The 25,407-nt window shown below is 47.7% G+C and overlaps 2 protein-coding genes across 2 annotated transcripts in view; one reads left to right on the top strand and one right to left on the bottom strand.

The window, feature by feature from the left end:
- The window catches only part of Gmds (GDP-mannose 4,6-dehydratase), a 552,983-nt gene extending 540,417 nt beyond the window's left edge, over positions 1 to 12,566 (top strand). The window contains exons 10-11 of the mRNA XM_042680355.1: positions 11,803 to 11,871; positions 12,133 to 12,566. Coding sequence (XP_042536289.1) covers positions 11,803 to 11,871; positions 12,133 to 12,195 — 132 coding nt within the window. The 3' untranslated portion in view covers positions 12,196 to 12,566. The remainder of the gene's footprint in view (positions 1 to 11,802; positions 11,872 to 12,132) is intronic.
- Positions 12,567 to 21,757: 9,191 nt separating this feature from the next.
- Foxc1 (forkhead box C1) lies at positions 21,758 to 25,191 on the bottom strand. The gene has a single exon (XM_042680362.1). It carries the CDS (start codon positions 25,151 to 25,153, stop codon positions 23,510 to 23,512), a length of 1,644 nt encoding a protein of 547 aa, XP_042536296.1. The 5' UTR covers positions 25,154 to 25,191; the 3' UTR covers positions 21,758 to 23,509.
- Positions 25,192 to 25,407: the final 216 nt, after the last annotated feature.

Genomic DNA, 25,407 nt, shown 5'->3' on the forward strand with positions numbered 1-25,407 from the left:
TGGACAAAAATTAAGCTCTATCTCAAAAATAACTGAAGCAAAAAGATCTGGAGTGGTTCAAGCATAGAGCACCTGCCAAGGAAGCCGGAAGTCTTTAGTTTAAACCATAATACCTCAAAAAAAGAGCTCCTGCTTGACAATTTTATGAACTCATTGAATAAGACAAGTACTGGGAGGTTGTGTGCTCAGTCATCTCTCAGTCTCTCAGCTCTCTTTGTTACTAGGGTGATGCTGCGGTAACACGGTGCTCCGGAAATGCTGTGTTGGAAATTGTCTAATAGAAAACCTAGGGCTGGTACAGTGCTTGGCTAGCATGTGAGAGACTCTGGGATCGTTGCCAGCACCAACAAACAAAATAAAAAATAAAACTGATAAAGATAGGCCTAGTTCACAGCAGAGATCACAGGAGGTATTGTGGAGTGGCTCTTTGGATGATAGTAGGTTATATAAGAGGCACCATTTTTCTCTCCTGCAGTCAGCAACTTCTCACATCTGGATAGAGCTGTGGTTTCCAAAGTGTGTCACAGACACTAATATGCTGCTTTGGTCAAGTGGCGAAGTATGATCCCAGTTTCTTTTGTCTGTGGACAGGAAGCCACACTCTATCATGAGCTGCCACGTAGCTCAGACACTGGGCCTTGTCAGCAAGGCCAGTGCCGAGGCCAAACAAAGCACCTGCCAAGGGTGACTGTGCAGGGTGTCACACTTGGAGTCCCCACCGAAGCTTTCATCAAAGCCAGCCTGATTATTTTCCACTGCATTTTCCTGAAAGGATGTTATGATTTTCTAGATGTTTGGTGGCTGGTGATAAATCAGGCTTTTATGATGTCATGTGAAAGGCCACCTCTTGGACTTCCTCCTGCAGCAAATAGAGGATAAAAGTGGGACATGTTAGTAGAGCTCAGCTTGACTTAACCCCTTCCTTGTTTTGAAGCCAGCTGCAGTCATGAAAGAAGGTGCACCATCCTCTGGAACACAGCCAAAATGGATGGAAGCAGAGCTGCTTTCTTGGTGTCAAGCAGGATTCTCCAGCTAAGGGATGTTGGCATCAAATCAAAATTGACAAGGAGAATGTGTGTTCCATAGAATGATAAGAGAGGTTGTCAATAATTTTACAAAAGTAATCTTCTGAAAAAGTCCCTGGTTTCTGCTGTTGTTTTTGTTTGTTTGGTTGGTTTGGTTTGCCATTACTGGGGCTTGAACTCAGGGTCTCAAACTCTTGCTTGGCTTTTTCTATTTAAGGCTGGTGCTCAACCACTTGAGCCACATCTACATTTTTTTATTTTTTGCTAATTAAATGTAGACAAGAATGTCTACTGAGGCTGGCTCTGAACCAAGATCTTCAGATCTCAACCTCCTGAGTAGCTAGGATTATAGGCATGAGCTACTAGTGCCCATCCGGGAATCTCTGTGTTATAGTGTTGAAATTAATGTTTTTTTTGAAAAGGAAATAATATGTAACACCAATGAAGTTTTGGTAAAATACCTAATAGCCTTATAAGTGCATACAGTACCTGTGAAAGGGGAAAGGGCGATGGTTATCATTCAAGCCAGACTCTTAAGAGATTTCTGTAAATCCTCTTTCCCTCATTTCCACAGCAGCTGTTCTTGAGTCCTTTACTCTCCCTCAGGTCAGTTTCACCCACAGCTTTCCATGGCCACGATTCTCCCACCATACCTCTAGCACACACACACCACCTCTTCTCTTGACTTTGGCCCATCTAATTTAATATAACACCTACAACCATCTCTGAAAGCTACCATCAGACAAATAGGAAGCCCTAAATTCAAATCCCCAAGCTACAAAAAAAAAAAAAGGAAGAAGAGGAGGAGGAAGAGGAAGAAGAGACAAAATCTCCATCAAACTGTTTGCCTTTAGGGCCTATTCCCTGTAAGGACTGAACAGTCTATATTCTCTGCTGTTGGCCCATGATGATTAAAGCAGACTCTTTCTGTGTAGGTGAGTGGACTGTTAAATACCCACTCACGTACACACACACACACATACACATACACACGGTAATTACATTTTCATCTGGATGTTACTTTAAAAAGTTAAGAGTAGGAGTTTTATCTTGATGATAAAAGGATTAATAGCTATCTTAACAGCAAACCTATATAGGATGAATTAGAAATGCAGCTCAGTGGCACAGCACTTGCCTACTATGTATGAAGCCTTAGGTTTCAACTCCAGTGTCACATGAAGAGAAGTGGTACTAGCAACTTTTCATGTATAGTCTGAATTCTCTCTGTCTTGCAGAGAGGATTGTTTCCCCCATTTTCTAGATTTAAAGCCTAAGACTTAGAGACGTTGAGAAACAGCTATCTCTGAGCCTTGTATGAATCCAGGTCTCTCCAGTGATGTCTCTATGATATTGGTGATACCTAAGAATAGTTTCTATTGAGACATGATTTACAAACAGTGAACTGTACAGGTGTCAACTATGCTACCCAATTGGTTCTGACTAATGTGTACAGTCCTGTAACTTACACTTCTCTGCACAGGAAGAACATTCTATCTCCCCAAGTCAGTCTCCTGCATCTTTCTAGTCAGCCCCTTCCCTGCAGCCACTAGTCTCATTTCCATTGCTGCAGATGAGGATGTCATTCCAGAACCACACATACATCAAGCCACACAACACAGGAATCAGGGTGTGTGTTCATCTTCCTGTGGGCTGACACGATGTTATTTAGGTACATTTTGGTTCCTCACATTAAAATACCACAAAGTATACTGCTTATCCTGGTGGCATGGCTCAAGTGGTAGAGTGCGAGTGCCTGCCTAGCAAGCACAAGCCTTTCCCTAAGTTCAAACCCCAATAGTACCAAACAAGAAACAGAGAAAGGAAGAAGGAAAACAAAACCAAAAATGCAGTCACCTACACTTTTTAAACGAGGGTTTTGTCTTGAGCATTGTGACTGCTGGATTAGGAATCAGAAATCCTATCTTCTAATCCAAACCCCTGCCACTAGATGGCTTTGTGACATTAATCAAGGCATTGGGCTTATATATCTCTGCAGACACACTCAGGATAAGTCTTTGTTCCTCTCCTGAAGATATGAAAGGAGTAATGCCTGGTAATCTACAGCCTGCATCCCCACTGCCAGTTAAATCTCTCTGCAAGCCATAACTATAGGAAGCTTGCTGAACTGGAAACAAAACCGTGGAAAGCCTTAATATTCCTCTTTTCTCTGTGACTCTTAAGAAAGTAACTAGCAAATGTCAGAGTAGTTATCTTCATTTTACTCTGGAAAAGCAGTGATAAAAGAAAGATTTGGATGTGGTCATTAACTGCTTAGTGGTGGAGTTTCTCTAGAAGCTTCTGGAAGATGAATACGAGAACTTGCAGGTACACATTTGAATGACCTCATTGTTTCACTTCTGTTTGGTTTGGAGAAAGGAAGAGAGGCAGAAAAGGCAGGATGTCTGGATTGTTGAAGAGAGATTTCTTGACTTGCAAACCTTTGATATACTATATTAGTTGAGAAAAGCCCCCAAACAAAAGTGTCTCATCTGTAGTGTAGGTGAATCTGTATTATGTGCAGTGGTTTTTGGTATTAATGTTCAAAATGGGTGGAAGAGGAATTTTCTCAAAGATAGGGTAGATTTCCTAACAAAAGAGAAGGAAACAAGCTTAAGGAAAATTACCTTTGTCTTGTGCAATTGGGGATGCCCTGTGGCCTAAGCCAACCTTCTCAAATGGGAAGGCTTGAGCTAAAGATAAGCTGGATGACAGAACTTGGCTTTTAGCTCCAAGATACTTTGTACGAACTTTCATCTCTAGGAAAGAGGCACCTGAAACAGATCACAGATCTCCTGAGATGCATCTTGAGTGTGATTGTCTTTAGGTTTAATTAGCTGAAGTTTGTAAAGTGCTTTGAGGACAGAAAGTGCTAAGTGGCAAAAGAAAAGCTTGCCTGTGTCTTGTGTCCAAAGCGCCACTTGCCAATTATGTCACAACAGTCCCTAATCAGTCCACTTAAAGATGCTTAATCTCCTTTCCTCGGGGTTTGTGCCACCCCCTATTAGCATGGGCAAATCTTCACACCCTAGATCCAGTTATTAACAGTAACCAGTAATTTCCAAGGAAGATGGTGCTGACTTTGAAGCCTAGAATGCTGAGGTCACTGACAGTCATATCTCCCTGTCATTAAGAGGCCCCTACATTACAAGTGTGAGTCAGCCACCACCTCATCAGATGCTCAGAGTGAGTCAGAACCAAGGGGCTCCAATCACAGCAATCTAAGCAGCTTTCTCCTGACTGATGCTACTGTACCTATCAGGGATCCTAAAAAACGTATTCCACAGTTGTAACTACAGAAGTAGATCACGCAGCATAACCTCCTCACAGTCTCATGTACTTTATGACTGTGTGTGTGTGTGTGTGTGTGTGTGTGTGTGTGTGTGTGTGTGTGTGTGTGTGTGCTGTTCTTGGGACTTGAACTCAGGGGTCCTTGAGGTTTTGTGCTCAAGGCCAGAGCTCTACCACTTGAGCCACAACTGAGCCACAACTCCATTTTTGGTTTTTTTTTTATAGTTAATTGGAGATAAAAGTCTTATGGGCTTTCTTTCCCAGACTGGCTTCAAAGTGAGATCCTCAGTTCTCAGTCTCCTGAGTAGCTAAGATTATAGGCATGAGCCACCAGCACCTGGCTACTTACCATCTTTAAAACAACCTATAATGCCTACAGGTAGGCAGCTTTCCACAAGATACTAGCCATAGCTTCTGAGAAATACTCTCCTACATTCAGTCAGCTTACAGTTGAACCTAGCTAATGGGCAAGCCCAACTCCCATAGAGCTGTAACATGACAGACAGAGTGTTCCTAGGGTAGTAACCATTCTCTGCCGTAGTCAGAGGCTGGGCAGCAGGTGGTCAGGGGTGAGTAAGCAATGAGGGAGACCTACAGGCTGCTGTCCAGAGGAGATACAACTTGGCCCAAAGTGCAAGGTTCATGTATTCTATTCCACAGAGCAGAGTGACTTGTAGCTGTACGTAAGTATGAGATTTTTTTTTTTGTCTCAATTCCTCTCTAGTGCATGATCCTAAATACCCCTAAAACTCTACTGCTCTTTGATGTTGGGCCACATAGTCTATTAATACCTGGCCACACCTGCAGGGCTCAGGTCTAGACTACTGAAGTGGAGACACAAGATGATGTCCAGCTAGTGTTCTGAGACCAGGGGTCCAGCCAGGTCCTTGGCCACCTAGTGGGGTGTGCTGTGACAGGAATGCCCCCTATTTAGGCCAAATGAAGCTTCTGAGGGCTGCTGGATGCTGCTCCAGCCTTGTCTCTTCATGGCTGCTGAGGATCCTTCATTTTCCACACCAGCTCCCAAGAGAATGGTGCACAGCAATGGAACTTAAATTTTTACCACACTCAGTGTATATGCAGAATCCCAGTGTCCTGATGGTACTTTTTGCAGTGCATGTTATAAAACTCTAAAATGAAATTAATAAGCTTAACGTCTCATTCCCCCAAATATAATCACCCTATAGCTTCAGAGGACTGTTTTCAGGACCCTTAATCCCAATGCCGTGATCCACAGATGCTTAAGCCCTTATGTAAAATGCTGTGGTATTTGTGTGGAACTTATACACATTCCTGTATTTGTTGTACCATCTGTAGGTGACTTAGAATACCTAAAATACTGTAAGTAGTATGTAATTAGCTATTGTATTAGGCACCTACATACTTCACTGTCATACTCCTTGCCAACCAAAGCAATAGCTTGGGAAGGAAAGTCTGTACATGTTCAGTGCAGAAGCAGTTTTTCCCAGTGTTTTTGGTCAACAGTTGTTGAATCTGTGGATGCAAAGCCCATGGATTGGGAGAACTGGCCGCAATTATGTTGTTTATGTAGTTAATGGGATCCTTTTTTGCCTAAATTGCATTTCTATTTTCATACTAACCACATTTTTAAATATAAGTAAAAAAGATGTGTATATATGTGGGCTGCACTATAAGTGCCATTAATTAAGCTCTCCTTTTATGAAGGAGAGAGTTTTTTTTTTTAACACCTATGTTATATTGGCAGGTAAAACAATGTCCTCTTTCACTTTCCCAGAAAACTCTGTACCACATGAGCTTGACTCTTATTAGTGTCTGGAATATACATGTAATGGATATGTTTCTTTCCCTTTGTTTAGTGGCTCTTAATAGCTGCTGAGCCCAAATGACAAATTCAACCAACTGAGAATAAGTAATCCCCCCAGAAAAACGGGGTCAGCAAAGGGGTCACGGTGTCCCAAAGACCCCCAAGGCACCATCCAGGAAGACAGACAGCATGTCTAACTCATGACTAATGGGTTTGCTTGTGAGGCCACCAATGGAGGGGACAAGATGAGGGTGAAAAGTAGTTTTAGTCCCCAGTACTTGTGCAGGAACTTCCCTGAGCCAGCCTTGTGCAGGGCCTGCTCCCCTGTACTTTATCTCCACTGTGCTGCCCTGGTTGGAGCAGCACTGACTGACTCAATTTCCCCGAGGCTGACTGAGCATTGTTTAAGCTCTGAGACACTCTGTCAGCCCCTACTGATGGACAGTCCCCCTAGCCCTACTTCCTGAGCAGACTAGACGGCCTGCTGTTTTCTTCTTGTCTCTTATCACCCCTTGTCATTAAAGGAGAGGCACGGCTTCAACTTCAATTTGTGCTGATCTACAGCAGTAAGGGGAAGAGAGAGGGGAAATGTTCATACCATTCTTCATGCCTGCCACGGTTGCGTTTCTTCCCTCCCTGGAAAGGATTAAGCTAAGGGAAAATTTGTGAGCATGTATGAGCTGAAACTGCACCAGGAAGACAGAACATACTGCAAACTTCCCAGGATAACTTTCAGACTTCATTTTTTGGCTTTTCCTCCGTCTTGCTCTAGGCCTCTTGAATCTTGACTGGGATTATAGCAGTGTAACTTCAAAGCTTTTCCTGAGGTTCTGTTGTTTTGTTTTTAGCAGTTCTGTGTTTCCCAAGAGAAGCATTACCACAAGAGTAGAGCTCTCCTAACTCACTCTACATTAGCATAAAGTTAGATCAAGGACATAATTCATTGGCATTCTTTTATTCCCCTGGAACCTAAGCTGTTCTTTAAATTTGCTTTTCTAAGAAAAATAGAAGAAAAAAATGAATATTTTTTGTGCCACTCACAGCTCCATGTCTTAAATTCCTGAAGATGCTTAACCAAGGTTTCCATCAGGCTTGGTTTTCCTTAGTAACATCCCGTCTAAACACTGTCCTCCTGTTTATAGCACTTGAAAGTCAGTTTCTTTCACTATGTACATTAGATTTAAGGACATCCTGCCAAGAAATCCCACATTCTTACAATGTCTATCTGCCTCCACAGATGTTCTTTGCAAACCTTACCCACAGACCTGTTGAGGAAATGTGTCCGTCATTCCAACTAAAATGTTCAAATTTTCACAATGCAAATTCAGTGGAAAAGGGAGAGAAAGAAATGAGAGTGAGCACTTGGAGTAATCCTATGTAACACAATCTACTTAGTAACGTTTCCTACCATGGTTGTAGGAACCAGGTGGGCATGGAAGGGATTTAATGTGTTAAATCCAAATAAGATTGGAGAAAGGAAATAAAAGTAACCAGTATAATTTAAAGATGTGCTGTTATCTTGACAGAGATTTAAAAAACAAACAAAAAAAAAAAAACAAAGAAGGAGCCAAGAGATTTGATGAGAGGGCCCTCGATAGTGAGAGAAGAAGATAATGGCATGGTGTGGGTGCTCCTTTTCTGGATTTTCCGTTAAATACTTAACTGGCTTAATGACTTTTCCAGGATTTGGTCTGGCGCTTTATCAGTTCACTACAACAGGAACATGAGCCAGGAAAGCCTGAAAACTTGCTGCAGGAAAACATGCCCTTCTGCCAGGCTGCTGTTTTCAGGGTACCTAGCCCTCCAGCTTTATGCCCAGATGCTGGAGCTAGAGGACAACTTCTGGAGTCAGATGAATAAGCAACAGTCAGGGAGGCTGAGGAAAAGCGATGAGTGTCTGCACAAAGCCATTTTCTCCCCTTTCTCATGCTGTTTTGTTGCTGTAAAATGCTCAGTTAACCCTAATTGAATTTGACAATAATAAATTACATATTGAAACTATATAGTTCACCTAAGGAATAGTAATGAAAACAGTGAAGACATCAGAAGCCAGAGTTCAGGAAATGTCATATTCACATAGAAATGCTTTAAATTTTTCTCAGAGCTTTATTGTCTCTTTTTTCCCCCAAAAAAAAGTTCCAGACCACCCAGTGTACAAGGTCCTTTCTAGAAACTGTACATAAAATCCTCCTTTAATTCAGCTTTGCCTCTGTTGTTATATGATGGCTTTAAGCCTATAAATAAAGAAGAAAATGAACTGTTCAAGAAGTACAAGATGAATTAGCTCATCTTTCTGGCTTATTTTTAGGTGCAAGCCATGCCCTAGTGGAAGGGATTTGCAGAAGTATTAAGATTTAATATAAAAAGAGACGTATACTCACTCCCCTTGCCCTTGGTCTTGCGCCCCCAAAAAATCCTGTATGTAAACACACGGCAATTCTTCATCATCATCATTGTTCTCGTGGTCATTGTTGTTAAATGTGTGCTAATACTGGAGCTTGAACTCAGGGCCTCACACATTTGGTTGGCTTTTTTTTACTCAAGGCTGACACTCTATCATTTGAGCCACACCATCGCTGCCAGATTTTTGGTGATAAAGAGATGAGTCTAATGGTCTTTTCTATCCAGGCTGGTTTCAAACTGGGATCCTCGGATCTCAGCCTTCTGAATAGCGAGGGTTACAAGCATGAACCACTGGCACCTGGCTACAGCACAGCAATTCTTGACTCTCTCATAAGAGCACACAACCTGAGCCTTCAGCCTTGGCATATAAACTATTAACTAGATCTTTTCTATAAATGATACCATGGTAAAAAGTAAGAAATTTCTTCAGAAACAATTAAGTACCTAACAAGCTGAATTTATCCTTACAGGTTGCTGTGGGGCAAGAGTGGAATGGTGAAGTGTATGTAGCTCTATGGAAGAGCAGGTCCTAGCCTAAGTGAGACCTGGGGTTCTATCCCCAGGACAGGGGAAAAGAAAGTTGGTTGGGCAGCAGCATATTGATTGGTGCAGATGTCCACTCAGTGGAAGCTGCCATGGAATGCCGATGTTTTGTTCTGATGGGACCTCTTCCTCTTCCTTCCCAAGGTCTCTTGGTCTAATTAAATTTCAGGGAGACAGAGCTTTGGCAGAGGTTAAAGGAAGCGGCTAGACTGCAGTATAAGAGCTGGGCTCAAAACTAAATTGGGAAGTTTAACGGGGCCCGTCTCTAGTTTCAATGAAATACTTTTACAGCGTATGGTAGCAATGTCTGTTTCTAAGCTTTTGAAAACCATTTTTCTTTTTCCTTAATTGTAGTTCCCTGGTTGTTTTTATATTATGAGCTACTTGTAGAAAAATACAGGAAACATAATTACAATACAAAGCTCCCTTTCCCAAGCCTACTGAGATCATTTGAAGCCAAACTGGGTTTTAGGGTTTTGCTAACTATAAGTTCACAGCCATGAATTGCATCCTATGTAGTGCTAGTTGATTTACAGCCAGTGTTATGTTTTTAAACAATAACTGTGTTTCTCCCAGCCGTGTAGCTGCCATAGGATTGAGAGAGGGGAGGGGAGGACTCAGTTGCTTCATGAGTCCACATTGCACAGCTTCCTCTGGGAAAAAAGAATGAATATCTTTGTGTGACTCTTACAGTAAAGAGAAGCATTGTAAAAGTATATATAAGTTTATTTAGGGAAAGGAAAAAGAAATAAATTACTTGGGTTTGTTTTTTTCACTTACATTGGCAGCTCCATGTAGCACTGTGTTCAATTGCTAATTGCTAATTTTTGTATCCTACCTTTCCTGAGAAATCTGTATATGGACTTTTAGGCCAGGAGAAATAACTTGCTTCACTCTGGTTAACACCCTGGGGAGGAAATGGGTACTTCAGTGTATTGTGAAATGCGAAGCTTTGGGGAGTTTGATTTATTCAAGCCTAAAAAGCAATGATGGATGATTAAGAATGAGAGTCCCTGAATGTCCTCTGCTGGAGCATGGTTTCAGGCAGAAAGACAGATACGCAGAAGTGGGGTCTGGACAACCTCTGCTGGGGAAGGCTGAGCTCCAAAGAGAGCACTGAGCATGCAGGCACCCCGACCTTCGCATGATAATCCTGGAACAAAGTGCCCTTGCCCCTCAAATTCAGAAGAATCTGGAGCAAGTGAGCAGGAGAGGCCTTCAGTAGCAACTTGGTTATGTTACTTTCACTTGATATAACTGGTTTAGGTTGTTCTTTAACATAAGTGGCTAAAACTATCTTAATGGAGTATCACTTTTATATTGTTTTCACATCCTCTGGTTTGAGGATTCTCTTATTCGCCCTTTGATAATGAGTGTGCAAAAGCTAAGTGTTTATCTCGCTTCTAAAAGTATGTATCCCAGTCATTTTCTTTTTTCTCCTTTCTTCTTTCCCTTCCTCCTTTCCCAACTTTCTTCCCTCTTGTTAGTCATCTTGCAATTTTCATCCCAGCCTTCATCTAATTCAGACTGCAGAGGCCTGTAATAAAGAAAGGGAAGGAAAGCAGTAGAGAGGGTTATTCTGAGGAAAACATAAGAGATGCACGTCTGAAATCCCATAGCGGAAAAAGAGTAAAATTGGTGAGCAAAAGCTAAGATACAGAATTCATTTTTGCTCTACCTATTTTCTAATCGTCTTTCAAGGTCGCTTGTAGAATGGATAGAAATGAACTTCCCTTGTTTCTCTAGAACTCCCCGCGAATCCCTTTGGGCTTGGGTTTCCCTCCCTGTGAGGGCAGGGCTGAGAAGGCAGGTCCGAGCCATCCATCTCCTTTTTGCGTTTTGACAAGGCTCCTGTCGCCCAGGTTGATGAACTCAAGAACTAAGCACACGAAGTCCCAGCTGGAGGATCGCATAAATGTTAACTCTGCCCTCCACGTAGCTGTCTGGAAGCTCTGAGGGGTACAAAGAAGCTCGAGAAGGGTCAGAGCTGCCGGGCTCCGAAGAGCAGTGATTTCAAACTGCTACTTGCGGCTTGCTGGTGGGTGGAGAATAGCAGCAAGTGGCGGGAGACCGGGATTTTCTGATAGAAGAGAATGGGAGTGGAGTAGGTGCCCCGGGTGAAAGGAATGTTTACATTGCTGTGGAAAGCTAGGTTTCGGTTTATGAGCTGTGGGTGTGCCTCGGGCAGAGCGCACTAGCCCGGCTGCGGCCAGAAAAGCTGGGGCCGCCGCCCGGGACGCGCTGCGCAGGGCGGCGGGCTGGGAACCGACAAGCTACCGCTCCATCCCAGCTGCCCGCTGCCGAGAGCCGGGGCCGGGCCGTGCGCCTCCTCGCTCTGGGTCCCGCCCCCGCGTGGCGGTGGCTCTGGGGAGAAGCGCGTGGAAAGCCGGTGCCCGGGGCGTGCCCACCCCACCCCCCAGCCCTGGGAGACCAGCGGGAAGATTTACTCCCGGCTCTGGCCGGAGAAGTACAGAAATTCGAAACTGTTCTCACGGCCGCGTCCCGACAGCTTAATGCATTTTTTAAGCCATTAAGAGTCGTTGGACGCTGTCGGGCCAGGGGCTGAGCGGGAGGGCGGGGTAGCCGGGGCCGCACAGTCACGGTGCGTGCAGGTTTGTGCGGCGCGTTCCTCACGGGGCGACCGGCCGGGCCCGGCCCGGACCAAAAAGCGGGGAACCGAGAGCGTTGCTGGGGAGGGAGCTCGGACGGCCGCGGCCGCCCCGCCCGCCTCACCGCCCCCTGTCCTCCCTCCTGCAGGACTTTCTGCAGGGAGACTGCAGCAAGGCGAAACAGAAGCTCAACTGGAAGCCCCGCGTCGCCTTTGATGTAAGTGTCTCCTTCGCTGGGACCGGCGGGCCGGCTCCTCGCCGGCCCGGCTGGGACTGGACGGGACGGGACGGGGCGGGGCGGGGCGGCCCCGCCAGGCTCTGGAGCGGCCGTTCCAGGTGAGCCCAGCGCTGTACCCGGGGACCGCAGCCGGGGAGGGGAGGGGCCGGAGGCCTCGGGAGAGCCACCACCCGGAGCGAGGGAGGCACCGGGAGTGGCAGGAACTCCTCCCCCACCGCCCACGGGTGTCTCGGGTTGTAGGAGCTGGTGAGAGAGATGGTGCAAGCCGACGTGGAGCTCATGAGGAACAACCCCAATGCCTAGAGCGGCGGGCAGGCGGTTGGGCCTTCGATCAGCGGCCCGCGGGGAATCGACGGGCGCAGACCAGAGATGCGACGATCCAGGCAGGACGTGCGATCCAGCCACTCCCCCGCGACTCTGGCCTCCACCGCGTCGTCCCCTCGGGCAGGGCGCAAGAGGGACACCGTGGTTTGCAGCAGCCGGGACATGACACTCCACAGTTCCAGTCGCTTTTGACGAAGCCTCCTCCAAATGGTTTTGTAAAATCAAAGTGTTTTAATCATATAATCACTTTACTTGAAATTGTGTCACTACTAGACAACTTTAATTTTGGGGCCTTCAAATTGTATGTCTCTTTTCTTATCAAATAAAATCTTTCTGTGAACTAGCATTAACAGACTCGCTGGTTTTTCTTCGTTATAAAGGCAGCTTTTGGGGCCCCAAACCACAATGCAAGAATCCAGGCCTTAGGGCATTTGAAAAAGCCCCTGCTGGGAAGACCACAAGACTCAGCTGAGCCTTCCTTTCCTGGTAATAATAAACTGACGAACTGACAGTCTGACCCCTCTTGTCTCCATAATGAGATCCATTGGGCTCCCACTATGTTTGAAGGCAACTGGAGAAATTACATAGGAGAAATTACTTTAGAAGAATAAACTTCCAGGTAAGTAAATACTGTTGGAACCGCTATGCCACAACCAACTCTGGGGTCTTCCAGCCCATTCCTTGCCCTGTATTCAAGAATCATACAATTCTCATTTCCAACCTCTTTTCATCAGTACTAGGTTATTTTTTAAACCTAATTTATTTATCGAACCAGTTTATAGCCGGTGTCTAATATATGCTACCATTGTGCTAAACACTGAACTACACCCACATCAATTAGAAGTTACAATAAAGAGGTTTAAGGCGCAGCCACAGATCACAGGACCAGGCCTCACTGGATGTATCATTTAGGGGGCCTCAGCACAACCACAGGCCTACTCCTGAGCCATGTAGTATACAGCTATAGAAAGCTAAATACATAAATGCTCTGAACAGACAGCAATCAAAGATGTGTGTACAGGTGTACTCCTTGCTTCAAGTTTTTCCTTAGAACAAGTTAAATCTGGGTGCTTCTCCCCCTCAATCCCCCTCCAAGAAAAATAAAACTTTACAGCAAATGGAATTCCAGCCTTTACACATGCATATGTGAGTGTGGGTGAACTATGTTTGAACATCTTCACAGGCAGGTTTATGATGGGGGAGGATTAGGGCTCCTGGGGCTGGTGGAGAGAGAGGGCTTTGGGGGTTGTTGCCTCAGTCCTGTGAGAGTCTGCTGGCCAGTCTGCATGGAGCAGAACCGGAATAGCCTGAACTGGCCCACCCAGTTCTCAAAGCCACCCCAGCATGAGCCTGTCTTCTTCAGCTCCCAAGTGGGATGCTCCTAATTAGAAGCAGATGCTCCACTGGAGGCTGAACTCCAGGATGGGGCCAGTTGGTAGCCTAGACCTACACACTGGTCACATACAGGCACATGTTGTCACACAGACTCAAACACTTATCTACTCACAAACATGCCATCTCACACAGTCACACTCCCAAATACAGCTAGAAACTCTACTGTCACACAGGGTATGAAGAATTCTCACGAATAATCATATGCCCCATAGTTTTGACCCTGCCAGACAGGCACTCCCTGTCCTCTGACCACCTGAATCTCCATCTCACACATGAGAGGCCATTTCAGAAATTTCAGCTTCAGTGCCCCGATTTAATTCAATAAGTTGTGGCTTTTTAGCCCAAAGCCATAGTTAGGTCCTCTGGGAACACTAGAAATATTCTAGGCAGCATTAAGGATACCAGCAATGCCATATTGTTTAATTCGTATTTTTTGAAGGAAACAAAATTTAAACTTTCTCACTATTCCTTTGGCTTCCTGACCCTGTATGACTGTGTTTAAAAGTAGAAAAACATCAGATTTGTTTTCTGTGCCGTGGAAAATTTCATGTAGCCATCATTAATAAATAGGTTTCTTCTACCTTAATCTGATGTAATTTTTTGTATAGTGAAAGTTTTCTTTTTTTTTCTTGCCTAAAAACTATTCATTTTTACTATTACAAAACATTTCCTACCTTGATTTTTTAAAAAAAAGAAAAAGTTAAAAACTCACTATACACAAATGCTCTGCCAAGGCAGTCAGACCTATATTTATTCACAGGCAGAGAAAAATGTGCATAGACACTTTGGACATTCAGTGGCCTCACTCTCCAACTGATCTGCCTGCCAGATTAGTCTGCTGCCCTTTGCCTTTAAGAAGTTATGCAACAGAGCTAGAATTAGGCCCAGCCTAAAAAACCTGTGACACCTCTGCATCTATTCAGGTCATTTAGCACTGCAGTGTGGGCTGCTGACCTTAAGGAAGTGCTAAGGTGTTTCAAGAGGTAAGGCTGGGCTGAGGGCGGGCCCCTTAGGAATCAGGATTGCTGGTCAGGTGAGGAGCAGGGCCAGCTCTCATGAACAGAAATTGCTTAGGGCTCCTTTTTGTTCCATTTAATCACCTTTACCAATATCTACTGCCAAAGCCCTGAAAACTAGTCAGTTGATAAGCCATAGGTACATATGACTTTTCTTGTGTCATTAAAGCTCAGAGGCATAGTTCAGATTTTCATTTTAAAGTAATAACCGTGGGCCTGAAGGTGTAGCTTGGCATTGGAGTGCTTGCCTGGTATAGCATTTGAGGCCCTCTGTTCACTCACAACACCCACCAAATTAATGAATTATTAAAATAAAGAATAACTGGTGTATTTTAACGCCATTTTCTAACACCCCCCCCCCAAAAAAAATCCAAACCCTCAAGTCACCCAAGGCACTATTGTATTTGAGAATTCCAAGCACAGTTGGAAAATTTTATAGTGTAGTCCATCGAGTTCAAGTTCACATGCCACATATTTTCCAGGACCTGAGCTGCAGTTTTAATTGCTCCACCAAAAGCTCCCATCCAGGTTTAACATGAAGATTGGTATGCCTGCCTGTGCATGTCTTACAAACAGATCAGCAAGTCCCAACATGCCGCCCACATCTCTGGATCTTGGGAATTTTCATCACTGGGGTCGAGGAGAACTTTCCCAAGCAGCAGGACAACTGTAACACTCTGCAATTCTGGGAGCTGGCCCACCCGTCCTTACTCCTAACTTCCCACGGGTCCACAGTATCCTTGAGATACACACAGTCTGAGTCTCTTCTGGGAGTAGGAGGCAGGGCTTCCTACCTAGCTCCCTCCCCAGCATATAACTCAGAGCATGGAGTTCACATTCAGGAGTTTGCCTTTGGGGTATGGAGGAACATTGCCCTCTTGCTGTTCCTGGTTGCCAGACTGTCCAGAAATCTGCAGGACATATGGCTGCCCTCCTCACCTTCAGGCCTGCACTGTAAGCTCTCTTTCTGGGAGGCACACTGTGACTGGGCTTTACTCAACAAAAACCTATACAAGGTTCTGGTTAACAATAGCACAGCAAGGGGCTTACCATGCACTCTTCCAGGGCTAGTCTCTGCTGGGAGCCAAGGACCAGGCCCTTCGGCCTACTCCTGTACTCCCACCCTTCCTCTGGGGTCAAGGGTCACATATAGCAGACCTTTTGATCTTTGACTATCAGGGCCAAGGCACAGCTTGGGGTGCAAGGCTATCCATCTTTCATGAGATAATTTTGCTGCGGTGGGGCCCAACAACCCTGCTCAACACTCAATAGCTTACCATCTCAGGTAAGGCTCTTAGATTCTGTTATTCCATGCTTTGGCACTGAACACAGGGTACAGGCTATTGGGACACTAACAACCCCCCCACACACACACACACTCCTGCTAGCACCAAGTATGCATCAGGAGTGTCAGCTCTGGCTCTCATGGCTACACAGATCCAGCATGCACAATTTCATGCTGCCTAAACTCAGTGGAGCCCAGTAAACCTGGAGAGATGAGGAAGCACTGTTCATCTCAAGAAAAGTACCTAGCCCATGGCCAGGCTAAAATGCCAGTGCACTCTGGAATCATGCAGACATCAGTGCGCAGCAGCCACCAGGCCAAAAGTAGGAGAACCAGGGTCCAGGGAATCTGGAAAGGCAACTGAAATCAGGGCTCCACTGATTCGTGCTGCCCCAAGGGAGGCGCCGGTGCCTAGCTGGCCTTAAAGGAAGCAGCATGTCCGAGCTGAGACTGGAGCAGCAGTCACGGGCAAGACTATGAAGACTATGTATATTTGGAAGGGGTCAGGACCCCGGCCGGAGTCTGGCTTTTTATGGCAAGGAAGCAGACTGGAAAGGGATTTCTGGTGATGCTTTCCTGTTGTGCCATGTCCCTAACAGTACCGGGAGCAAGTGGCTGCACTAAAGAGGAGACAAAGGCCTTATTCCTCTGGCTGCTCTGAGAACTGGGATCCAGAGTTGGAGGGTGGATAGGTCTGCTCTGAAATCAGCAAGCAAGTGTCTCATTATTCTTCTGTCACAGAAAACACTACTTTGCACTTCCTGGTCGTCCTTGAACCCTGACCGAGAGTGGGAGAAGTAGGTGGTACAGAGCGCCCTAGGAATGGGAAAAGGTCTGGTGAGCCAGGACATCAGTCCCCAAGGTGTCTATGGGAATATCTAGCACTCACATTGCCCTTGGCTATGGAACATGCAACAGGGCTTTTCGCCTTCCCAGCTCTCCTTGGGACACAGGGCTGAAGATCTGGCAGTGACACCTTCTGCCTGAGTTAACCCAACTCCTCTCATTGTGCATGGCGTATCCTTCACAGGTAGCAACAAAACTCATCTTTAGAATCCCAAAGAAGTCTTCAGCTCTGCAGCCACTGCTGTCCTATGTGCCCAGCTGCTGCAAAAACATCCCGGTATAAACCCTGGCTATGAACTAGGCTTAGGGAACTGATGTGATCCCTGCACACATCCTCAGGCACCAGCCCTCCAAGAGCCCAGTCGTTTGTGCTCCCCTCAGAGACCAGATTTTACTTTTTTTCTCTACAGCAATTGTTAAAAAAAAAAAAATCAATTGTCACTGAAATGTGTTCCACACCCCAGTTGAGCTTGAGCTTGCACTCCTGTAGCCCTGAACAGCCTCAGTCTTTGAGAGGGAGACTTGCTTTTATACTGAAGGAAATGCAGAGGCCTTAGGAGTTAATGGAGCCAAATGTGTAGTTTTCCTGCTTTTCCCTAGAGTATGTAACAGGATGGGGGGATTCTCACTTGCTTTCGGTGTCTCTCTTCAGCTCCGCCCAATCTCTTGATCTGTTCCCCCCCCCCCAACATACACACACCAAATCCTTTTTCCCACATTCAAGTACCCTGCTGGGCCACCCGCCTGCCTTCCTTCCTACCCTACCCAAGGTCCCAACACTAGGTCAAGCCAGCGGCTACACTTGCTGGCCTCACAAATTGCCTTCCTGTGCCCACCCAAGTAGAGCCAAGTTAAATCCACTCCAGCCCAACCAGTCCCCTTCCTGGGAGCGGCCACCTATAGAACAGCTAGGAGAAGAGGGTAGGAAGTCTAGTCCCAAGAGGCCTGGGTGAAGAGGCAGTTGCCCAGCTCACAGCAAGATCTTCCCCAGAAGAGGAGGCACCTTCCTGAGGATTTCCTGTCATCCCAGAGAGTCTTCACTAGAAGCAATGTTAGGTGTTCTTTCAGGCCACGAAGATTGGAGCACTCCTCAGGGGAGCTCCAAGGCCTCCAAGACAGGCTAGATGCAAGGAAATTCCAGATCCTACTGCATCACCATAATACGCTCAATATGCTGCAAATTTAAAATCAGTGAGGGAAAAAATCTAGTAAACAACAAAAAATATAAAACAGAGTTTCTTTTTGGAGACAAGGTAAGATAGGAAAGGAAGCCACAAAGGTTTTCAGTTGGGCCTTATTTTGGTTTCCAATAAGTCCGACATGGTGCATTTTGCTCAATTTTCCACTCCTAATCACATTGAGAACGTTGGTAGAGTTGCAGCTTTCATTCTCTTAAATGGGTTTTGGAGCTGGAATTCATTTAATTAAGTATTGTTCTTTTCCTGTCACACTCAGACCTCGAACCTGCCTACCCTGCTCCAGGGTAACTCTAGGCCTGGGCACAAGCTTGAGGTCATGGTTGTATCCCCAGGAGGCTCAGAGGAGCTGGGTAATGGGGACCAACAGAGATGGTATAAGCCAGAAATGAGGACTTTGGGGAAAAAAAAAAAATCAGTCCTAAGAACTTCTATGGGGAAAGAAGGATGAAAGGAGAGAGAGAAAGAGAGGGACAGAAGTTAATGGTTCTGTTACATACACACTGGTAAAGAGAGCTGAAGCAAATGGGATGGGGAATTGGGCTCACAGAAATTCCAAATAGCAAAGAAAGCCTGAGTAGCTCAACAAAAATGACACTAATGCAGCCTCCGAGCACAAAGTACTGGCTGCATTATAAATCCAAGTAGGAGATTGCAGGGCTACAGGATTCTTATGCTGACATTTGGGCCCATGACAAATCTCAGTAGGTTTCCTTTCCTGTCAAGTAGCCATTGTCTGAGTAAATCAGACTCCCCTTCTTGGGAGCTCTCCTGAGCTTTGGGACCCCTTCACCTTCCCCTTGCCCTCAATATGACGTGGTGGGGTGAAGCCTCTGATATATCTCTTGGTACATTTTCTCCTAATGTGACTTGCCCCTGCTGAATCATATTCTCTCCTGCCTGGCCAGCTTTATTACTTGGTCATCATCAATCTTGCCCCTAACAGGACATTTGTTTACGGCCAGGCAAGAAGAGCTAATGGCTCATGAACCAGCCATGAAATGAGGAGGTAGGAAAAAAAGAAAGAAGGAAAGAAAAAAAAAAGGAGGAAGGAAAGGAGGGAGGGAGGGAAGGAAGGAGGAGAAGGGAAGGGAAGAGAGGGAAGGAAGGGAAGGAGAGAGCAAAAGAAAGAAGCAAAAGCTGGCCTTGTAACCCTGGGCAGAATCCAGTGAGGTTTTTGGAAAATAGGGACCTTGATGTGGGGAACTTAAAAGCAAATGGGAACCCCTCCTCTAGATCTAAGATATAGGGTGAGGGAAAAGAAACACAGTCATTCAAACTAGCCTTGCTTTAGTAAGGCCATTAACAGGCAGTACAAACCCCCAGAGTTCAGTGTCTCTCAAGGTTTTATACCATTAGGAACAAAACAAATGGAACCTTAAAAACCAAAACTCTTCCCCCAACTAAGCAGAAAGGGTGGGGAAGAGAGGTGCCTCATCCTTTCCTTAGTTAGGGGTGTCTAAAAGGACCAAAAGACATTCCTATTTCCTGACTCCTGTTTCTGACCTGACAGAAAACAGCCAAGAACTTATAGGAGACTAGGACAAAAGTGACTTATTCCTCTGCAAACATAAGCATTAATGACACACACTGAAATGATAAATTGTAAAACGTATGCTTGTTTGCATGCCACCCATTTTTTTAAAGGCCTAACTATGTAACAGCACGCATTCCTAGCCCATGTGCAACACACAATATATGAGATTTTATATGACATGTACCATGCTGACATTTGTGTGCTCATGGTATAAACTGCGAAGAAAATTAATGCACATCCATTCTATGCACAGGACAAAAAGAAAATACTCTCCTAAAGTTTTCTACACAGGCAAGTTGCAAAATTCCCCACCCTGGGTCCTACTTGTCCTCTGAAAGCTATTTCCCAAATGTTCTTTCTCTCAGTTAAAATAGTCAATTAAAGGTGCAAATCACTAAGGAATAAATAATTCCAAGTTCAATAAGATTGTCAGGAATTGATTTTTCTTCAGGTGTATATGGGAATCCAAATGTGGTGATAATGAAAATAACCATCACATACATGGGGTTTCAAGCATCAGAAGAATGAACAGACTCTTCCAGTGTGGAAGGATCAGGTAGGTAACTGGCGAAATTAACTATGCATATATTTGTCACACCAATACCTTCCGAGACACATATGTCTTCTATGCCCAATTTTTCAAACTTTCAAACCAAAGAGAAAGTCAGCAAGCTCTCCTCGTGCAAGCAAGGCACACTCCCAGGAGCTGCTTGCGTGAAGGTTCCTCAAGCGCCAAAAAAGCCACAATCCCCCATTTGCCCAGAAAGGAAGAATTAGGCACACCCTTAGCCCATTCAGTAGCCTAGCAGCCCGAAGTTGGGGCCCGATCCGTTCTTTTCCTCTCTGGGCTTCCCCTCCTCAGCCTGCTCTCACGCAGGCCATAATGACGAGCTAGAGGCACCCCGGTATGCAGGAGTTAGCAGATGCTGGGCTGAGCCCTAAGACCACCCGGCTCTCCAGGCCCGAGGTAGGCCTAGGCCCCGACTGATGAAGGCCGGCACTTTCTCAGGGCAGCCAGACCATGCTAGAGAAGACGAGGAGGGTCTCGGGCACGTGGACCGCTGAACGTGCTCTAGGCTTCTCGAGTCCGTTGCGCTTAGCGACACCCCGCAAAGTCACTGCCCAGTGATTTCTGTCCTCTGCAATCCGACTTCCTACGCCTCGCGAGGACGCGGCCCACCGCGGAGGCTGCCTGGGCCCCAGAACCGGCCTGGGGCAGCTCCTGCGCGGCCTTGGCGGGTGGACCAGGGAGCCAGGGGTGCGGCGGGGCGCGCTGTCACCGTGAGCAATGAAGTGCCTGTGACCTTTCCACCCTAGCCGGGCTCCTAAACACACGTGTTTCTTCCAAAACAAAGGCGGCGCTCGGGGAGGAAGCGGGAGCGTCGGAGCGGGCTGCCTGGGCCTCGCGCGCGTCTCTCCACCCTGGGCCCCGCACTCACGCGCCGGCTCTTTGCCACCTTCCGCGCCGCGCAGTCTTCCCGGCACCCGAGCCAACCTGTGATTAACCCATCAAACCTAACAGCTCTCGCTATTTTCTCCCAAACATCTCATTTCAGGCGGAGACACCAGCGGGAGCCCGGGGAGGAGGCGGAGGGCCGGGGCGGGCGTGGGAGGAGGAAGCCGCTCCAAACGCAAACAGAAGCGGTGGGCCGCCGCGAGTAATTACAGCTCATTAGGGAAGAGAGTTCCGTCGGCCAGCGGCGTCCCGAGGCCGGCGTCCGGCCCGACGCCACTCCGAAGGGTCGGCTGCAGAGAAGCGCCCCAGCCGGAAAGCCGGCGGCGGGCCGCGGGTCTCCGCTTCCCTCCCCCTTCCCCCCCAACTCCAGACGGTGGAACTAGACACTTTTGCCCCTGTACCATCTCCAGTGGCCGGGTCTTGGGTCGCTCAACCCGTCTGTGGGGCCAGGCCGCGGGTCACCTGCTACCGCCCCCAATCCAGCCCTCGACAAGCCGTCTCTGGCTATCACACTCGGTCCACAATTCCCAACTCCACGCTCATCTCCCCATGATGAAGCAAGGTGCGCCTCCACTTCTTGCCCATCCTCCTCACCCCTGTCTCCCCAAAAGGGCGGTTCGACGAAGTTCCCGGCAGCCCCGAGACCTAGGGCTACGGCCCAGTATTGACCTAAAGGCACCCGCGAGGCGGCCCCAGCCGGCTTGACCCGAAGAGACACCGCGCCAGGGCCGCGGCGATCTTTCCGGCTATTAGGTTTCGGCTCTGGGGGAGGAGACCGAGCGAATCAGAGGCCACGTAAAGCAATTTTTGACTGAAATTAGAGTGTATTTATTTGCAGCAATCCTTTAACAATGATCAAATTTTGACAACAAGCAACAGCAATTACTGCTTAAGTGTTGCCTCTAGATAGGAGCGGCAGATAGGAAACTGCATTATCTCGAAAACAAACTTAAAGGCCCTGAATGTCTGTAATCAAATCGCCATCTCACCAAAGTCTGATTGACAGGGCAGATCACCCTAAGATAATGAATTTATTACATTTCCTGGGTTATTTACAAAAGTGGGGGAGGGCCCATCTGAATTGCCCCCTGGGTTTAACTGTAAATTAACAAGAAAAATTGGTTGGGAGGGGAGCGGGGAAGCACCCTGGACTAAGATGTTCTGCCCCTGCCCGTCTCTTTCCTTTTTGTTATTGCTTTAAATCTTTTTCCATAATAATTTTCTACAAACATATCTTCTAAAAGAGTTTCCCAAAGATTAAATATTTCTTTCCAACTTGCAATATTTATATTTTAAAAAAGCAACCCTTCTATGTATCACACGAAGGGCTGTAAATATGAATGAATTATATACATACATTTAAAAACAGGTATATTTTTTCCTCTTCCAAAGTACTGAAATTAATAGGAAAAATCTATTCCACATCTGGCTCACAAGGGGTGTATAAGGTACTCAACACTGAAATTGTATACGGGACAGAGGAGCCAAATCCCCATCTGTGAGTATCTTGAGGCACATCTGCATCTCTACACACAGGTAACACTGTGATGAGACTGCTGCTGATTCATAGGCTTAAAATTTCCAAATCATGTTCAGTCATTACTGAAAAAGTATTTGTTTATATGCCAACTCAGATCTGTTTAGGAATTTTTTTAAACTACCCTCAAAGCAATTGACTACAGTACATTTTGCAGAAGATGCTGCCAGAAAAATCTAAAAACAACAACAAAAAACTTTTAGCTAAATTTGACATGGACTAATCAGAGGGTTTCCCCAATATTCAGAGATGTGGGTGAATACAAATTCCTAGTGTATCTCTGAATTTTTTTTAATATTAAAGCTTATTAAGGCATCCAGACATATAGGTCTCATTCAAACTGAATGGCAATTTATTAATAAACAATGAGTATGTTCAACAAAAAGAAAGATGATAGAATAAGATTAATACAGTTTCCCTTTTTTATAATGAGGAAAAAAAGCACAATTTAAAGTTTCAGGCACTTTAACGTCAGTTTTTGGAAACACTTTCTGGCGTTTGGTCCACAACATCCAACTACAAATTAAAAATAAATTACTATGTTGCAATTTACATTTTAAAACAAGTCCATGAATAAAAAGAAAGCAATTCTCATATATAGGGACTTTCCCCTCCTTTCAACATAAGATCAAATACTATCTTACAGGTGAGAGGCCAGGAAAGGCGGGGGAGGGAGAGGAAAGCGCAGGAAAGCTAGGCTCTGAAAAGCAAGAAGAAACTTACGTGTTATCTGGAGTAACACTGTCCTTTAATAAACCATGATTTTGCTGTCTCTGTACAAAATCGTTTATACTTTGGTTTATTTAGATAAGGCAAAGTGGAGGTGGTTCTGAATTAATCTTTTAAGAAAATAGTTTTCTTTGGGCTGGTGCTGGCGATTTGAATTTTGGGAGTGTTGGCTGGTGAATTTTCTGGAGTTCTTGAAATTGGGTAATTTTGGTTTCGATTTTGCATTGATGTTTTCTTTGGGCTGTTCCTGCTTTGGCTGTTCCATCAAGTTCGGCTTTTGAGGGGCCAGGGTGGGGTCAGAACTTACTGCAGTCATAGACGAAAGCCCCGGACGCGCGGTACAGGGGCTGGCTGGCCGGGAACGCCATCTGACAGCTACTGTTTCCGTTCACTGGCGAGTTGTTCAAGCCGATCCGCTGGGACTCAAACATCTCCCTGACGGAATGGAAGTTCTGCTGCTGCCCGGGGTAGCCCGCGGCGGCGGCCGCCGCCGCGCTGGCCAGGTGGCCCAGGTCTCCGCCTGCTTGGTTCAGGTACCATGAGGGGAGCCGGCCTTGGTGTGTCGCTGGGTGGTGGCCCGTCTCCTGGCCTCCCCCACCATGGCTCAGGGACGACGAGCTGCTGCTGGTTACAGGAGGCATGGAGTAATCGGGGAGGGGGTCGTCCACCGCCGAGCCCGCGCCCCCGGGCGCGCCCTGCAAGTGGCCGCTGCGCTCGCCCGCCGCGTACAGGCTCATGGCCTGCAGGTTGCAGTGGTAGGTCCCCGCGCCGCCACCGGCCCCCGTGCCGCCACCGCCACCACTGCCACCGCCCGAACTGCCCGCGCTCGAGCTCTGGCTGCAGGGGGAGCTGTAGAGGGAGCTCTGGCCCGGAGAGTAAGCGCCCAACGCGAGCGGGGGTGCGATGCCCGTGCGCGACGACGCGGCCGCCGAGGCCAGCAGGCCGGAGCCGAGCTCCGCCGCGGCGCCCTGGGGCGACCCCCGCAGCGACGTCATGATGTTGTCCACGCTGAAGCCCTGGCTGTGGTGCGGTGGCGCGGGAGGGGCGGGTGGCGGGGCCGGCGCGGGCTCCGCACCGTCCAGGCTCAGCGGCCGCGCGGAGGGCAGGCTGCCAGGGGGGCTGCTCCCGCTCGACAAGCTGCTGCTGCTGCTGTCGGGGCTCTCGATCTTGGGCACCGCTGCGGCGCTCCCGCTGCCGAGCGCGGCGGCCGGGGACAGGGGCTGGGGCGGCGAGGGGCACGTACCGTTCTCCGTCTTGATGTCCTGGATGCGCACTGGCGGCGGCTGCGGTCCCGGCGCGGCGCCGTCCGCGGGTTCCGGCGGTGCGGCCGGAGGCTGGCGGCCCGAAGCCGGAGGCGGCGGCTCCTTGAGGTGCAGCCGATCCTTCTCTTCCTTGTCCTTCACGGCGTCCTTCTTCTTGAAGCGCCGCCGCCGCCTCAGGAAGCTGCCGTTCTCGAACATGTTGTAGGAGTCCGGGTCCAGCGTCCAGTAGCTGCCTTTGCCCGGCTTCTTGTCGTCGCGGGGCACCTTGACAAAGCACTCGTTGAGCGAGAGGTTGTGGCGGATGCTGTTCTGCCAGCCCTGTTTATTGTCCCGGTAGAAGGGGAAACGGTCCATGATGAACTGGTAGATACCGTTGAGAGTGATCTTCTTGTCCGGGGCGTTCTGGATGGCCATGGTGATGAGCGCGATGTAGCTGTAGGGTGGCTTTACCATGTCCTTGGGCTGCGGCTGCGGTGTGTAGGGCCCATAGGCGCGGGCCATGCCGCCCGGGTACTGCTCGGCGTGCGCGGGATGCGAGTACACACTCATGGGGGCCGGCATGGCAGTGTAGCCGCCCCCGGCCGCCGCCGCCGCCGCGCGGTAGTAGCTCTGCTCGCCGCCGAGATAGGGCACCACTCCCAGGGAGTTGGGGCTGGACACGGAGTAGCGCGCCTGCATGGCCCCGGCTCGCCGCCGCCGCCCCACGCAGCCCGCTGCCCCCCACCCTCGCTCCGGCCCGGCCGCGCCGCTCTGCGCCGCGCCGGCCGCTGAGTCCGAGTCCTGGTCCCGCCGAGCTGGGGCTGGCCCGCCGCGCTGCGTTTGGCTCAGCGGCTGCCGCCTTCTCCCGACCTCTCTGGCTGCACGGCCTCTCCCTGCGCTCCTTGGAGCTCCTTGGGCACCTCCGGCCTGGAGTCCCACGCCGGACGCGGAGG

Source organism: Dipodomys spectabilis, unplaced genomic scaffold (assembly GCF_019054845.1).
Source record: "Dipodomys spectabilis isolate Male_0828 unplaced genomic scaffold, ASM1905484v1 ptg000059l, whole genome shotgun sequence".
NCBI lineage: Eukaryota > Metazoa > Chordata > Mammalia > Rodentia > Heteromyidae > Dipodomys > Dipodomys spectabilis.